The sequence below is a fragment of the Micropterus dolomieu genome, linkage group LG10 (assembly GCF_021292245.1).
Source record: "Micropterus dolomieu isolate WLL.071019.BEF.003 ecotype Adirondacks linkage group LG10, ASM2129224v1, whole genome shotgun sequence".
NCBI classification, from domain to species: Eukaryota; Metazoa; Chordata; class Actinopteri; order Centrarchiformes; family Centrarchidae; genus Micropterus; species Micropterus dolomieu.
In genome coordinates, this window is record NC_060159.1 from 19,206,553 (window position 1) to 19,223,526 (window position 16,974).

At 43.3% G+C, this 16,974-nt stretch overlaps 1 protein-coding gene across 7 annotated transcripts in view; it reads right to left on the reverse strand.

The window, feature by feature from the left end:
- The window catches only part of fut8b (fucosyltransferase 8b (alpha (1,6) fucosyltransferase)), a 120,107-nt gene that overhangs the window by 63,389 nt on the left and 39,744 nt on the right, over positions 1 to 16,974 (reverse strand). For 4 of the 7 annotated variants that reach the window (XM_046060457.1, XM_046060453.1, XM_046060455.1 and 1 more), the window contains one exon: positions 6,763 to 7,379. In XM_046060457.1, the coding sequence (XP_045916413.1) occupies positions 6,763 to 6,965 (203 nt within the window). In that variant the 5' untranslated portion in view covers positions 6,966 to 7,379. Of the gene's footprint in view, positions 1 to 6,762; positions 7,380 to 7,796; positions 7,887 to 13,627; positions 13,801 to 16,974 lie in introns of those variants that run through there. The other 3 variants (XM_046060456.1, XM_046060459.1, XM_046060458.1) reach the window with 3 other exon arrangements.

Sequence of the window (16,974 nt, forward strand, 5' to 3'; positions counted from 1 at the left end):
AAATTAAGAAAATACTATTACTCTTCTCCCTTGACTTTGGTTGATGGCTCTAAGAATGACCGCCTGCTGTAATGTAATGGACCAACATTTTAACTCAATAGTACAGATTTAATTTAGTGGAGGGAAATACACACAAGTCAAAACTTAAATAAAACTAACTTAACAACTACATCAAAGCTATTCGAGTGCTGTAAATAGATTAACCATAAATGTCTAACTGTGCAGCACTGGAAATCCCCTATGCTGATTGGTGCAGGAGTGGTCGTGGTGGCCTGTTCTTATTGTATGATGGAAAACTAAAAAGATCCATTGTCAAACTAAACATGTACATACGTCACAAACAACTAATCATTCCGTTACACAGTTTTAGCCATTGAAATCACAACTAAGCTACATGGTTTCTGTAGCGGTGTCTTGTGACTTTTCTGGATAAAATGAGAGGATGCATGACTGAGATCTGTGCTCTAAAGCATCAAACTTAAAAGGAGTAGAAAATTTATGGATAATCTTGCAAAGCCTAATTGCTCATTATAGTTGAAATTATGTTTGGACATCCATTCAGTCCATTTAATGTATTCCTCATCAATGTAATAAACTATTTCAAGAGCATCTGTGTGTCAAATATTACATTTTCGGCGTTTCGGTCAATTGTGGCATCCTGATACAGATATCAATTGGATATAAATACGTATGTTCACCGCTCTGTGTCGATGAACTATGAGTAACTAGGCTAATGCATGCATGTAATGAAGATACAAATGAGCACTCCGACATGCTCAGAACACAGTTCAAATCAGCCAAGGAGACTAAAAAGAACAGCCACTGACATTATACCAAATCAATTCCTCTACATAAAACTATTAAAAAATGGAATATATTTGAATGCACAGGGGCATTGGTGAAGTGCTGCAAAGGCCATGTTAATGAGTCATCAAGGCATGCAAACTCAATTTGCTCCCTGAATGAGGAACATCAGTCGCTGGCAGGCATAAAGATGAGACGTTTAAAGTTGCAACAGCCCTTCTTGCTGCACAACTCCCCCTTCACTGTTCAAGCCTCGGCCCCTGAGAAAGCCCAGGCCTCCCACTTCACTGAGCACTAACTGAGCATTGTGCTTCAAAGCCATGGAAATAAGCAAAGACAAAAGGGAGGATATTTTTACTCCTACACTATGTAACCGTGTGATGGACAAGGATAAACCTTTCCATACCTTTGTGGCATCACAGGTATTTAGATGTTTGTCTTAAATCCATGCTTCTTTTTCCTGCGAAACCTGTGGTGTGCCCATTTCAGCCTGACACGGATCTTTTGAAACAAGACCCTGGTATATTTCCTTTCCAATATCAACTCTACTGTCTGTCCTCACTGTATTCACATACGGTATTCAACAGGATCTCCCAAAGGCCACACCCTAACCTACTGGTTACACTTCATTGTACAGGAAGTAGGACTATTTCCTAAGTGACATAATTTCCCAGGGGGTTTAAGAGCTGCTAAAGCTGTAACATAGAGAAACATTATATCTCCTTGAACAAGGTGGAAGAAATAGGCCAGACCAGCACAAGGCAAATGAGTAGAGACGTGGTACAGAGGTTAGCTAACATGCTCCAAAGAGACATAAACTGCTGAGACACAATGCTGGTGCAGGCAAAACACAAGCATCCCCAACCAAGATACGTAGATATAAAGTAAATCCAAACACTCAGCGGTATCAAAACCCATAGACAGATACACACAGGAAGGAGGCAAACACCGTACACAAATACACAAATGATCCCTGACAGTATCTCTAGAAGACCTGAAGCGGAGACTAGACGAGGCAGCTGGATTCAACAGCGTCTTAATCAAACGATACAGCAGAGGTAATAGATGAGAAAAACCTGACTCGAGGGAGGCGGGGCGGAAAAGGGGGGGGGGGAGTGGGGGGGGGTACTGCGGAGTGAAAGACAAGCTATGAAAGCAGGGGGTGATGAGCCCCACCGGCACTAAGCACTGAGCCGGAAAGCTGGTGAGGTTCAGCATGCAACCCAGTTTCCTCTCAAATGCTGCCCCAGCTGTCGCTCCACTGGCTCCTGCCCCTTCACCCGGTAACCATGCAGTTCACAGGGTGATCAGAGCTGGGGCGAAGGAGTTTAAACGGTGGGGGCCTGGGTGGCACTGAAGGCGCACACATATTTCTGTAGTAAGGTTTAATATACTCTGGTTGACATCAAAAGAAAACATATGTGCTGACCTGGGAAGCCATACATATGGATGGAGATGTAAAGTGTTCTGGGAGGTGTAGATGAAAGCAGGCTACATGACAGCGATTTTTCTTTACATTAAAAATTAACTTTGATCCAATCTTCCTATGCTCTGGATGTGTATATACATGTGCATCGCTACACTGTAATGTGTCAAAGACTGGACTGACATGTCACAGCCTTTCCGGGAACACACACTGTGTTACACAAAACCACTTGACTCCAATAAGTCAAGCTAGTAAACCACAGGAATGTGCCAGTGGGAAAAGGCAAGAAAACTCTACATCTGAGTGGAAAAGTCTGGTATTACCATGAAAACCTGCTACCACTGGTAGCTGAGCTAGCAGCTCAGTGAGGATAAGAGGCTCTCAGGTGTGTGTGTGTGTGTGTGTGTGTCTGTGGGGGAGTGTCAGTACGTAGCTGTAGCCCTGCTGTTTATCCTGTTGATGTTACAGGCTACAGTGTTCTGATATTTATACTTTGCGACAGCTGATATTCATATATATGATTCTAAATTATTTACCGGTGACCCCGATTTATTTTTCCGCCAAACCTAAAATTTAACCATATTTGGCACTTAATTTAAGCCTGTATGTACTACAGCAGATGTGTGTATCTGCTGTTTTGTGCGAATACTGCATTGTGTCGAATCAGTTGATCTTGTCTCTAAGTATCCTTTCTTTGCTGTATCTGTGTTAAGTTCAATGGCTTAAACAGTATAATTCCAAGTAAAGTGATTCTGAATGGTGCATTCTTGCTTCGCATTCTTCAATGCCTCGGTACATCTAGAGCAAGCCAGCATTCGCTCTGAGCTCTACTTGACAGAGACGTCCTGATCACAGACAGCTCCAACAATAGGGCTAGTGTGTGCAGTAGCAGACCATCGCTTGCCGGGCCTGAGCGATGGACAGGTCATAACAAGATAAATTAATGCCCTCACTGTCTGTTTACATAGGTGGAAGTGGGACCCATATGCAAAACGTATGTAAAAAGTATGCGTAGAAAAGGTTTTAGTGTCTCTGCAACTGTTCCCCCTCAGTCCTCATTTTCCATTTCCTCTTTGCTGCTCTTTACTCCTCACACCATCCATCACGCTCCACTCCTGTTCGCCTCCTCTGCATCGCCCCCTCCTGCCTCCATGCCTCTGTTGGCATGCCTAGAGGATCGATCAGGTCCTCATCGCTCAGCCCAGCTGTCACTCTCACCCCTCGCTCCCTTCCGATGTCACACCATCAGGCTGCCGCATGTCATTGTCTCTGCAGGGGCCGTGGCTTCGCGCCCGAGGTGACTGACAGCTGCAGAGAGGGCGGAGCCAGACAGACTGAGCAACTCGACCTCGTGCTCACCTCTCATTAATGCTGCTGGGTGATTGGTAGGTTGGCAAGCTGCCTGTCACTCAAATCACTCAGGAATGACCTGAATCACTGGACTGAATCTGTAGGCCAGCCAGGTGATACTAATTTGAATATGAGTGTTGATTGATAGATTGATTAATTTCACAAGACAATTGACCATTCTAAAAAATAATGGAGAGGTCAAAAAAATCAGTAGTGTGTACAAAGTCCCTTGAGCAGGCTGAATAACTAAGTATCTTCAGCTTCCCAGTGATGCTGCACAAACTTGCAATTTGTGATCAAGAAAATCAATATTCCTTGCAAACTGCTCCAGCATGACTATCACTCTCTATTACAATGCGAATGAACAATGTAAACAAGATCCCTTCAGGTAGGTAATAAATGCACTCACTCACAACACTGCCCAATAATGCATTACACATCCATCTAGTGCTGCTGTGGTGTGATGGCACTAACCAAGTTAAATCCAACTCTAACTATAAATCAATCTCAACGCAGTGGGTTTCTGTTGCACAACAACTCAACACAAAGGTGTGATAATGTCAGTTTTGTGGGTTTAATCTCTCTGAGGCCACTCATAAAAAATTAATGAACTAATGTGAAGGTTAGGTGCTTTGTATGAAACCTTCTTTATTATCCAATGTCAGTGGGATGCTTGCAAATAACTGGTTCCGCTCCTTGTACAACATTCAGAGATTTCATATTCTCAGTTCAAATCAGCAAAACGACAGTGGATTGGGTTAGGCATGCGTTGAGCTAGTGAGTTGTTACATAGTCAGTCAGTCTGTGACAACCTGCCGGCTGGAGTCTGGCTCGGCGCCATGCCTTTGTCAGCAGTTTGGTAGTGGAATGAGGAGGAGGAGGAGGAGGAGGAGGAGGAGGAGGAGGAGGGGGGTGAAGAAGGAGTGAAGCAAGGAATGGGATGAGGTGATGGACAAAGAAGGGAGGGGCTGTAGCAGCAATGATGGGCAGCTCACTAACAGCCTCTTTGCGTCTATTAGGGCTCTAATACAAGGATAAGAGACACTACAGGATGAGGCGGTGCTGGAGTTCTCTCATGAGCCTGTATCTGACCACTGCGTACACACACACACACACACACACACACACACACACACACACACGCAGAAAGACACAGAATTGAACAGGACAAACCAACCCGTCTCTGTCGATAGCTCATATAGCTTAACCCGAGCAAGCCAGTTGCCTGCATTTGGCGTGCTACTTAGCCGAAGCTTAGAGGGACTTGAGAAGGCACTGTAGCGCTGCCCCAGTAAACAACTGTGGAGGCCTCGGTCCCAGATCAACAACCGAACTCAATAACAAGCAACAAGCGTGCAGTGTGTCGGGGACCCATCTGGACACTAGTCGACTGAAAGCTGCACTTGTTTTTTTATGCCATGAATTCCACCTTTGTTTTCGAGCCAATTTTGAATAATTACAAAAGCAAGGGATTTAATCAGGGACCAGCTGTCTGAAGCAACGTGTGCGCGTGTGTTTTTTTATGTTTGTGTGCACTGATGAGGGCCCTGCATCAAAGTGAATCAGAGTATCACAAGAGGAGTAGCAATGGCAACATCTGAAGCTCGAGTTCCCTGTTAATATGGCGCTCACCAGGACACGCTACTGCATTCCCTTCACATGCATGCACACTCAGACTCACACAACCATATTCAGACTCAGTGTTTATGTGGAAAGAGAGACACTGACGGCGTGCGGAGATAAGAGCAGAACCATCTGTCTCTGTATTACACATTGCTTGAATGTGTGAATGATGCTGTGTGGTTAATGGGCTCGTACAATGTGCTATTGTCAACCAAAAGAACATAATGAAATCTGGTGAGGTGTGTGACAGTCTAACCATTTGTCTATCACACACAGCATCTTAGACACCACTGATCAGCTTTTGATGAAACTTTGTTTGGTTGTATGCGGCACAAGATGCTGATTTAATTAGATGCTGATTAAACTGTCACAAAACTAAAGAAACATCTTATTGCCACATTCTGGCATTTGTAAAATTACTCTGATTGGACTAGCAGGGAGCTAGAGGCTGTACTTAATTGCAGGACTTTGAAGAAACTTATGAGAACGATGCATTGCACCATAGTTGTTTTTTCTTTTAATTTTAATTTTAAAAACAAAAGTATACTGACCAGGCAAGCAAAAGGGGTGCATTACATTTGATTGCTCAACTAAGCAAAGGTTCAGATCCACAGATGCAGTAAAGACAAAGCTCTGGGAAAGGATTTCACCAAAGAACTTCGGTGTAACATCAACTGGCCTTAGGAAGATCTGCAAATACAGATCAAAACTGCAAAAACTATTTTACTTCACTCATGCAGATGTTCAGAAAAGCTAATGCTTTCTTACCAAAGCCAAAGATAAGCACATGCTGAGCTGTACACTATAAAAGGAAAAGGAACATGGCGATGAGGTTCATTTCTAAAACACCCTGCTTACCTAAGTATGTTTCCTTAAACACTAATATCCCAATTTTTTGTCTTATCTTAGTTTTGATCGTATTTGGGAGATGATGTTTAAAAGAGGAAGGAGAAACCTGGTCATTTATATCCTTGTATATGTATAGTATCCAGGTGTCTGATTTTCTGCATGCAGGTACTGTTTGTCTTTTCACTCCTTGACATCTATAGGCCAGACTATTATTTCTGTACCGACTGAGTTACCTCAGTGGTTGATGATTAAGCCACTTTGATTTCTGGCTGCCTGTACTCTGTTGCATTTACTACTCTGCTCAATTTGGCTTCTCTGTTTAATCACCAGTAATGGAAACCGAGAGCACTTATACAGTTTATCCTCTGCATTACCGGTGTTGTGTCACACTTTCATTATTATCTCCGCCAAAAAGGTTATGTTTTCGGTGCCCTATGTTTGTTTGTTTGTTTGTTTGTTTGTCTGACTGTCTGTCTGTCAGCGGGATTACAGAAAAAGTACTGGCCCGATAATCATGAAACACAAGTTGTTTTTTTTACTTTCGTTTACATTGCAAGATAGATCAGTTGTGAACTGAGATGGTAAGGTTTATGCTAGGCATAACCATATTTTGACATTCTGTAATTCTTATAGTTAACACTTGAAGTTGAAGAAACAATGTTGTTAACGATCAAGCAGATCGTTTCTAAAAACATCTAGCGTGTTGTTACCTGAGCGATTCGGCCATGCGCCGCAGGTCTTCATTCTGCTGCTTGAGCCGCTCTAGCTTGGCCAGGATCTTGGAGAGCTCCCGGCTGGACCGCTCCGGGTGATCGCTGTCCCTCACCAAGTGACCGCCGATGTAGAAGAGGAGCGTGCCCCAGGCCAACAGCACCAGGGTAATCCAACGCCATGAACCCGCCCAGGGCCGCATGTTTCAACCCCACCCACCCAAAAATGCCTCTTGGTGTGCCTTTACACCCACCGACCCACCGGCTTGCCTGCCGGATGTGCCCACACGCTCTGTGCCCTCGTCACCACAAGTGCCACAGCGCCAATCTTGGCATTGGCATCTTTGCAGGGATGGTGTACAGTGAATTACAGATGACAGGGAGATGCGTGCACTTGTGGCTCAGGAATGTTTAAGAAAAGGCAGCGAGTGTTTCTCCAGCAATCAACCAGCCTTTCCTGTGTGTGCTAAAGCATGGCTAGCATGCTCAGAAGTCTGCGTTTTGTCAGCCCGACTGGTGTCTTCTCCCCTCCACCCAGCTCCGTGTTGACCACCTTGTCCCACACCGTCTTGCTGTTTCCTTCCTGTCCCACAGGATTCTTTTATTAGAGTTGTGTCCTGTGAACAAAGAAAGACACAGTAGTTAGTTATGCTAAGCCCAAAGTTTTGTTTTGCAAATTAAAACCATTTGAGAGCTAGGCCAGCAGGCCAGCTTGACAGACAAACACTTCTGAATAGGAGAGCAAAGCATGAGACATGCCACATATAGCGCCATACGGAAACAGAGACAAACCGACAGATACAGCCCTGCTGCAGACTGGTCCCGACATAACCCTGTCTCAGCAGCCCACAGGATTGATCAGCATGACACTGCAATTTGCATTTACATAGTGATGTGCAGTCCCTGAGCTATACTGCATTGCTGTCGAAGCAGGACAGGGATGTTCTACTGTCCACGTTCTGTGTGCTTGCACATTACACACACACACACACACACACACACACACACACACACTCGCACAACCAAGAACAAACCTTTTGTTTCATCATACCTCATCCTCAACCACAGCCTACCAAAACCCACTTCCACTACATTCTCCCTCGCTCAACATTTAATGGATTTAGCTTAGAGACGGCTAAATCCCACTAAGTTCTCCCCAAGCATTTTCCTCCATCGCGAGTGCCCGCTGCATCCCCGTAGCCTCTGTGATAGAATGTAACATTGTCAAGGTGATACAGTGCTGCTCAATGGAGCAAAGGGAAAGAAAAATCCCTAGATCATCACTTCCCTTCATCCCAAAGCAGCAGGGGGAGACGCAGATGGACACGTGCCGGGTTTATGAAGCAACCTTCACTGTCAACTCCCCAGCAAAGCCCTGCCACGCAACTGAGACTAGTCGTGTGATGGGATAAAGACTGGCAGGTGTGTGTGTGTGTGTGTGTGTGTGTGTGTGTGTGTGTGTGTGTATGTGCTATCAGTGTGTACCACTGCGTGCTGGAATAATGCCAAACATCTTAGACTTTATGTGAGTGGTGGTGGTGAGGTGGGGTTGATTGACACATTGCTGTGTCTCTGATGCTTCTGCCTGCGAGCATTCAAGACAGAGGAAAGTGTTCCTGTTGGGGTTCGCCTGGCAGCACAGAAGTAGGTTAACAGTAGCTCAGCATGTTTACCAAGGCAGCATAGTTGATATGTAGGATATAAATGGTGCCATGCAGTAATACCATAGAGACTGCTCATGCTTCGTTGGTGCAAACGGCCCAGAATGCAGCAGCTGAGACACTGACAACTGAAACAATGAGGTGCAAATTTTCATCCTTGATTTCTTATTGAATGATGTGGGATTATTATCTGTGCAGACGTTCCTTCCTTGCCAGTGCTCCTGTTGTAACTAACCTAGGCTGACACAAGGGTGGCTCCTCTTTTTTGCATGCACCACAAGGATGTGCTGAGCTGTGTTTTATTATGGAAAATAAGAGCAGCGAAAGGGTAGCACTACACCAGCTAATGCACGACTGGGACTTTACTAAAAGGCAGGCTGAAAAAAAACCCTTGTCACCATGTTTGAGGAGCCATAATGAGGTTTGTGTTCAGTAGACTAAAACTGATAAATATAAAACTGTTGGAAGAGGCAGGCAACTGCTGCCAAATAGGATATGGAAAAATGTTGAGATAACAGTTCCAGTTAGTCGTTCTGCTTATACTTGAAAGTCAAGCTAAGCTAGTTATATAGTATCTTAAGAAAACTTTGGGGAAATGAACATGAATTCACTGCAGTTAATGATCTACCGGTTATACTAGCTAGTCAGCGATATCAGTCCATATAACATAGAAGCAATCATTTCTTCTGTGGTCATAGAGGAATCTTTCTCAAGTCTGACAAAATAATCCTGGCGATTGTGAAGAAATTTAGGGCTACTATAACACAGGCAACGATAAGGTCAATTGCTTAGTTAAAAGTATGCCAAAGGTAACAGCCAGGGACTCTTCAAAACAGTAGGTCAGACTCTGTCTCTCCTCTCTGCATGCTTGGTTGACTGACTGACACAGCTGCCTTGATAATGATGCACAGTTATCCATTTGTTAGGTAACCCAAGATTGAGATTATTTTGTTTCATTACAGACAGACTGACTAGTTCTATGCTGAAAGTATGGAACGTGTCTGGACTTGAACCAATATCCAATAGAATATTCATACATGTTTAGAGGGGTGAACAATAACCTTTTTGGATACTTAAATCATGAATCCCTGTAGATATAGGAAGGATAACAATCCCCAGCCAGGAAGTATTCTTCAGGTTTGGAGTTGGTATTGCATGTGTTCACATGATGCTGTATGCTGGTACTGCTGTCACCAGTCTCTGAAACTCGTTCATCACACCTGAACCTGGCTCACTTTATTCTCAAAACAGTGATGTCATGGCACTGGAAGATGAGGGCATTTAATAGACAGGGAAGGTCTACTGAAAAACTCTATGGAGTTGCATTGTGGGAACTGTAGGATCCAGTTTTTGTGAATCTGCACTCACACTAGAGACTTAAAGTCACCACCCCCTGCTGCTTTGATTTTGACTATACTTTTTTTTCCAGATTTGTCTCATGGAAGTCCTCCAACTTTTGAGTGCCCCTTCAGTAGCCTTAAAATCCAAAGCTAACATCATTTTACAAATCAAAAGAAAGACAATCAGCATAATCAGATAAAAAAATCTGTCACTAAAGTTCATAAATGTGGGTATTTTATTGTCGGAAATGGCAGTGGAGTCTGCTGACCTCACAATTTTGGTGAAGTTGTTACACTTCTTATTAATAGTTAATGGTAAATGCAAATGTTTGCTTCTAGGTTATAAAACAGTGTGAGCTAATCTGGTCACGTTACTGGGAGCACCCAGTGAATAGAGGTTAGATCAAAAGCCAAAATTCCATACTGGAAGCACCCTATAATCAATAAAGAGATATCCTACACTTCCGAGGGTGAAAAACCTGAAAGATTATTGGTAATTCCGTTCTAAAATCAAAGCCATCTTTACTAACTGCACATTTTGACAATTATCAAATCCAGTCAATGGCTTCAGAAAATGAGTGAAGAAGGTTTTATGGTATCTTTTCAACATGCCTTTCAGCTTAGCCTTGGTTGTGATGAAGTGGCAAAACAGAGGACAAACACATTCACAGGCCCTCTTTTGATAGATGGTGTTGTGCTTTGTTTTAGAAGTAAAAGAATGAGGAGACATTTATTGAGTCCTGTGTCAGCAGAATGTGGCCTGATTAAATAGAAAATGATACCCTTCTACAATTTATTCCACTGATGAAGATCTGGCAGTGTAATATTCCACCAGAGATACAGCCGAGTATGAGCAGAGCGCTAAGATTTTTTGCATTTTCTCAAACCTCTCACATCTGCCCTCGAGTTGCCATGAACAGGCGGCTACATAAATAATGGAAATTATAATAATGTCAGTTAAATAAATAAAGAAAAGTCCCCTGCTGTGGCACAATCATTTCGAAGTTGGACTGTGTGACAGATATGCTGACAGTGGGATTTTTGAGAAGTTTGTCATATAGTGCCTCTTTTTTATTCCGCTTTCTTCCACCAAGCACATCCTCCCTCATCCTCCAAGTAAAGCGGAAACTACTCTAGACAAAATGAAATATGTCGCTGCTCCTTTTTGAAGCCCTCTTACTTTATAAGTGGAAGGAGCAAGTGGGCCGATGCTGTTCATAAACTGTCTGAGCTTCTTTTCTGCTCCACCTACACATTCGCTCCCAAATCTTCCTTTTGACCTTATGTTTCAAACACCATCATTCTCCCGCAATGCCCTTCACCTTGTTGTCATGGCAACCAGTGTGTGTGTGTGGGGGGGTGGGGGCGCTCGGCCGGTAAAGGCTAGCGCGGTACATGTGCACTGTGGGGCGGATTGTCACCACTGTCACAAAACGCCCCCGTGATCCGGCAACATGCAAGAGCCTGAGGGGTCAGCAGACATGACCTGTTTTCAGTCCTGCTGGTGAATCTTCAAAATAACTCAGGCCACAGCAGAGGTCATCAATCAGCACACTCCGGTCTCCAGGCAATAAGCACCGCGATGAGGGCCACTGCTGAATTATGCATGAAGCTCGGCATAGGGCGGCTTCTATTACATCAACATAACTACTGCAGCTCGGGGACAACTGCAAGGAAGCGTCATCTATACCATATATATGTCGCTTCTCATCTATGTTGGAGCAGGAGAGTGTATTGGTGTGTGTTGCTAGGGGCAACCCTAAGGGGTATATGCAGCAAGATGTGGGACATGTTATGGCATGCAGCGTGGTGGCAGAGATATGAAGCCTATGTCTAGAAAACAGACAGGTAGCAGGAGGAGATCAGGGAAAATGCAATGCAGCATTAAAAGATTCCAATGGCAAAAAAATGAAACATCTATAGCTGTGATGCAGAAATATCTATTTGACAGATGACAAATTTTAGATTGTCCAACCCAGCATATGACAAGTTTGATTCTCAATATCAGCTTATGAGCACAACAGAGGGGGCAGCTTGCAGGTGTTTGGAGTACAGAAATGCAGCAAGAGAAATATTAACTCCAACTCTGGCAACTATTTTTTATCCAGGGACGGTTTGCTGAACAAGCTGTTCTTCAGGAAAAGCCTTCTTTATAGCCAAAGTTTCCTATCAAAGTTTCCTACTGAGCATCTTGTCCGGCTATTTTCTCAGTTGGTCAGGAGGTTTAATCCGGTGACCTTTCAGCCTTTACTCCAGTTCCCAAGGGATGGATCATACTAGTGTCGGGAACACAGGGTTGACACATTTCAAAACGTAAGAAAGAGAACCTTCATAGTACTGGATCCAACAAAGACAGAAAAAGACCCCAAAAGAATCAGGGGATCATAATGTATTCATTCCAAAAAGCAGCAGCAAAAAGGGGAAAACAACACAAATGATTCAGGAAGAGTGATTATAACCTGAAATGTTTGCTCCCCTGTTTCCTGCCATTTGCAACAAAAACATTACGATTAAATTTTGAGAGTTACACTGTGATTTTTTCCCCCCCTCATCAATATGAATATCAGCAAGCGTCTGACTCATCCAGCAGCAGAGTGCTCCCACTCCCAGTGCTCCATTTCGCTTCTCTGTTGACTCAGAGCCAAGATGCGTAGACACCCTTGGCTTTTTTGGGGCGCCCTGGCATTTTATATGCACGTGTGTGCCCACGAGTGGGTGTCGGGAGTCACCCGGCCTGGTCAGGTATGCCTGATTGCACACGCATACACAGACATACACCCTCACACACATACAGGAGAGTAGTGAATATTTCATGAGCTGCTGTTTACTTCACAGCATTTCTCAGCTGAGTGTAGAAGAGTCCATTAACTAGGCTAAATGGCAGAGAGAAAGCCTGGCGTGGGGACAGGACTTTTCTAGAAAAGAAAACAAATAGATGGCGACCTGGGAGAGTAAAGGGCATAACGCCCCAAGGAAATTGAACTGGGTTTTAATGCATACGCACAGAAAGGCTCGTAACAAACGCAGATTACACCAGGGTCATGTGCTGAATTGTTTATGGGAATTTGGGGGTTTTAATGCTCTGTGAAGTAGGCGAGATATTTTTTAGAGTCAATGTTCTTAAATATTTTTAGGCAAAACAATTATCTTAACTGAAATAAATGGAGGGATTTAGTGTTTCTCCACCAGAATTATACGTCTGGCAGAGTGAAGAATTCAGACCATCATGTAGGAAGCTAATACTTACAGGAAACAACACAAGAAAGATATATCAGGCATGTGATTGGCAAAGGACAAAAAAGCAGGACATTATACTGAGACCCCCCCCACACCACAATCAAACTGGTGGTGGCTCTAGTATAGCATATGGATGGTAAAGCAGGACCTATGACAATAACTTAATAACATGTGTGTCTAATCCATTGCCACCTCTCCACAATAAAAAGTATTAATAATTAATAGTTGATGTTATTATAATTAATAATTATAATATGTCCATGACAATAACTAATTTAAATATATTTATATTTTCCTCAAACTTCAACAGCTAAATGGGCAACATGCAACATGAAATAAGAGAGTCTATAACTAAATAATATAACTAACTTTCAAATTAGTTCAGTTGAAGTTAATAGATTATTTTTAAATGTAAATGCTCCGTATTTGTATAGCGCCTTTCTAGTCTTTTCGACCACTCAAAGCGCTTTTACACTACATCACATTCACACACATTCATACACTGAGCCTAAGTGCTCAAACAGAAACTAACATTCACACTCCGATCAAACAGCCAGATCAGTCTCTTGTCTATTGATGAACTGCAGGAAAAAGTTCAAGACACTTCAACTCTGATATTTGAACGACCTGAGAAATGACTCCGAGAACAACCGCGACAGCTTCACGGGATCGAGCCCAGTAGTACGCAGAAGCCGTTGCTATGGTTACCACCCATGGAGCGCCTGGCGTTGACTCCCGGAGCTCTTGTCTGCCTGTGTTGAATTATGAGGAGCGCAGAGCGACCTGCGGATCCAAGCAGTCTGAAAAAGCCGAAAAACGGGGGAAATGAATTTATAACGTGAACTAGGCTACTGTTTTTCTGCACATGTAGGCTATTTAGGCTGTAAGAGCAATATTCAGTGATTTTATAAAACGTTGCTTAGCCTAACACCACTCTCCCCATGAGTCCAAGCATCACTGGCAGTAGCGGCCGGAGTTTATTTCTGTAAGTTTCAGTTGCTGTGCTGCTTTAGCAGATGCTTCAATAAATTCAATGTAGAATTGTTCACGGTTGAAAGCTTTTTGCTGGTCCCATAAAGTTTACAACGGACAATGTTCTTTGCATCTTAGATTGTTACACAATAATGTCAGTAGCTACTTACAACTGTGGAAAGAACGCCTCTCTTCCTCATTCTCCATTCTTCATTTAGCTTTTTGGCTAACAGCTGACTCAAACAACATAAGGTCCGGTGCCATGACCTGCAGCACGTCATTCACGTTAGAAAGGCGCGTTCAGTAGCGCAGCGTTACTTGGAATAGTAAGTGTAATAATATAACTGTTTTGGAAATCCGTTACACTACTCTTTACTGTGAAAAGTAATGTTTTTACTGCCCAACACGTTACGTAACACTGATGAAGTGCGGAATTGGGTAGCTGAACGCAAACAAACATCCTTTTTGATACTTGGAAAGGAAAAAAAAAAAAAGTCTTTACACACGTCAGCCTGTAGATGCCCGCAAATCCTCTCCATTTCACTAGGGCAGCTCCTGTACCCTCCGTGTTTATTAAATCCTGGCTACGACCGACAGAAAAAGAAGACTGTACATCTATAACTTAGCACTACTTGAGAAATAGAGACTAGAGACTGACTGATAAAGGATTGCTGAGGCAATTATAGATAATACATACATAAACACAAAAAAAGACATTTTGTGATATAAATATATGTCCAAGATATTTTACAGTTGAAGTAAATAGTACGAGTAAATATTGGTATATTTGGAACTACACAATTTACAAAGTAAATATGAATAAATACATATAATACCAATTTATATCAAATCAGAATTCTAGCATATGACCAGTTTGATTTAAGAAGTTTGATTTCAATATGCAATAGCTTATGAGCACAATGGGGATTGTGGATGCTTGGACAAAACAAATGTACCAGTAGCAACATCATCTCATAAACTACATTAAACTTGAATTGGGAAATGTCAAACATACATAAAAAAAACGTTTATTGCTGCTGTTCACTGTTCTGCAATTTTTTATTGTGGCAAAAGAAGCAACTGCCCCCTGGCCCCATTCCTTGAAGGGTCCCAAAAGCCTCAGATTCACTGCATGTTAGTTGGTTTTGTTAAAACTGATTAATTGCAAATTTCCGCAGGGGCATGGTAGGGAGGAGGTCAGCAAGGGTGCAACAGCAACTGTTTGGCTCCAGAGAATCTTAACAGGTTAATTCAGCCGTGCAGATGAAGTGTATCAAAATTGGCCAATAAAATCGGCCTGCCAATGTCAGACTCTAATGGAGACATATAATTTGGACGTATAATTTGGACAGTTACCAAGAGAGAGAGTATAAAAATCCAATATTTGTCAGCTCTTTTCAAAGAAGGCTGTGTATTCAAAGAGGCACACACTTTCATCAACAAGCATCAACTATCTGAGGAGGGCGGCCACTTGAGCAGTGAAGGCAGCCCACCTTGTCGCAACTTTGGGATTAAGTCGTGCAGAAGTGCCTAAAGGTCTCAGAAAAGTTCTAGCCATGCAACTGCTGAGCCTGCTGCAGCTTGGCATTCAGTATCAGAGCTAAGCACACAGCCTCTCCTTCAAGGTTATCTCTGTGGAGAATTCGCTGACAGCAGGATATACATGCACACGCATTCACACATGCACGTGCGCTCACGCAGTGACACAAAGATAGGTACCCACACACACACACAAATGCAGCGACACACACACGCACACACACACACCTCAGTGGCCCCGGTGGGTGCAGCATGTTTGTGCTGGCGGTTTATGCAAACAAGTTTTTAATTGGGACAGAGGGACATGATTAGCAGTAAAAAGCACCAATCATCCCTCTCTTTTATTACTTTTTATGTCCAAATAAAAACGTGGACCTGGGCGGGGGCCCCACCTGCCAACCCAATCTGTCTCCTGACGAGTGAAGGTGGATCTGGGGGCTCAGACGTGGTCAAGGACAGCATTGTAAATTCACCGTGTCAGTGAGGGTGATGAACTGGCTCTGCAACGGTGCGTGTGTGTGTGTCTTTGAGAGAGGGAAAAAGGGCAAGAGTCAATGCCACTCAAGCAGCTGCATGTATCATGGCTGGAGCAGAGGGGACATTAAAGCTACATCCATACCACTCCGTTTTTGTACAAAAACAATCCCCATCCACACAAATGTTTTATCTGCGTTTCAGAATTGATCTACGTCTATATTAAACTGAAAATGCACATCAGATGGCCATTCACATAAAAAGCAACTGTCGGGGTGGAAACATCGCCGCAAAGCAAATACGGCGACATGCCCAGTACAACTGTAATTTACACAGAAAAAAAATATTTAATAAAAATACCAAAACAAACACTGTCAGTAGATGTGTGCTTTGCATGACTGATAAGACCCAATCAGGAAGCCAAACGTGAGTTTTTTCAAAGTCCTCCGTTTTCAGCTGTCCGCACTAAAGCCTAGTTCACACTACACGATTTTTAGCCCGATTTGCCACTCGGCGACCGCCAGGCTGTGATCGGGAGTAAATCAGCGGTTGATCGGCGGTCGCCAGTCGTTATGTGTGAACTACTCAACGAGGGATCAAAACGGCTCCCCGACACATTTCTGACACAGCGGCGACGTCTGCCAGATATCTAGCATGCCAAATATCTGTAGGAGTCGGCCGACTCGACATCCACATCCAGCTAATGAGAGCAGGCCGCTGGCAGAACAGGCAGCTACTTTTTCACCACAAAACACTCTTTACTCACCTCCAGCTCGCTCTGTAGCTCAGACAATCCCTGCTACCTACATGTGCTAATCCATTCTTTCACCCATATTCTTTGTCTTTATAATTTCTATCTTTATAATAACAAACAACAGCTGTTTCATGTGTAGGTTTACTTCATTTCCCGATTCACATTTCACGTGTGTTTTCTTGACAAAACGTGGTTTGGAGACCAGCATCAGGTGACAGAGTCCTTGTCAGCTCGT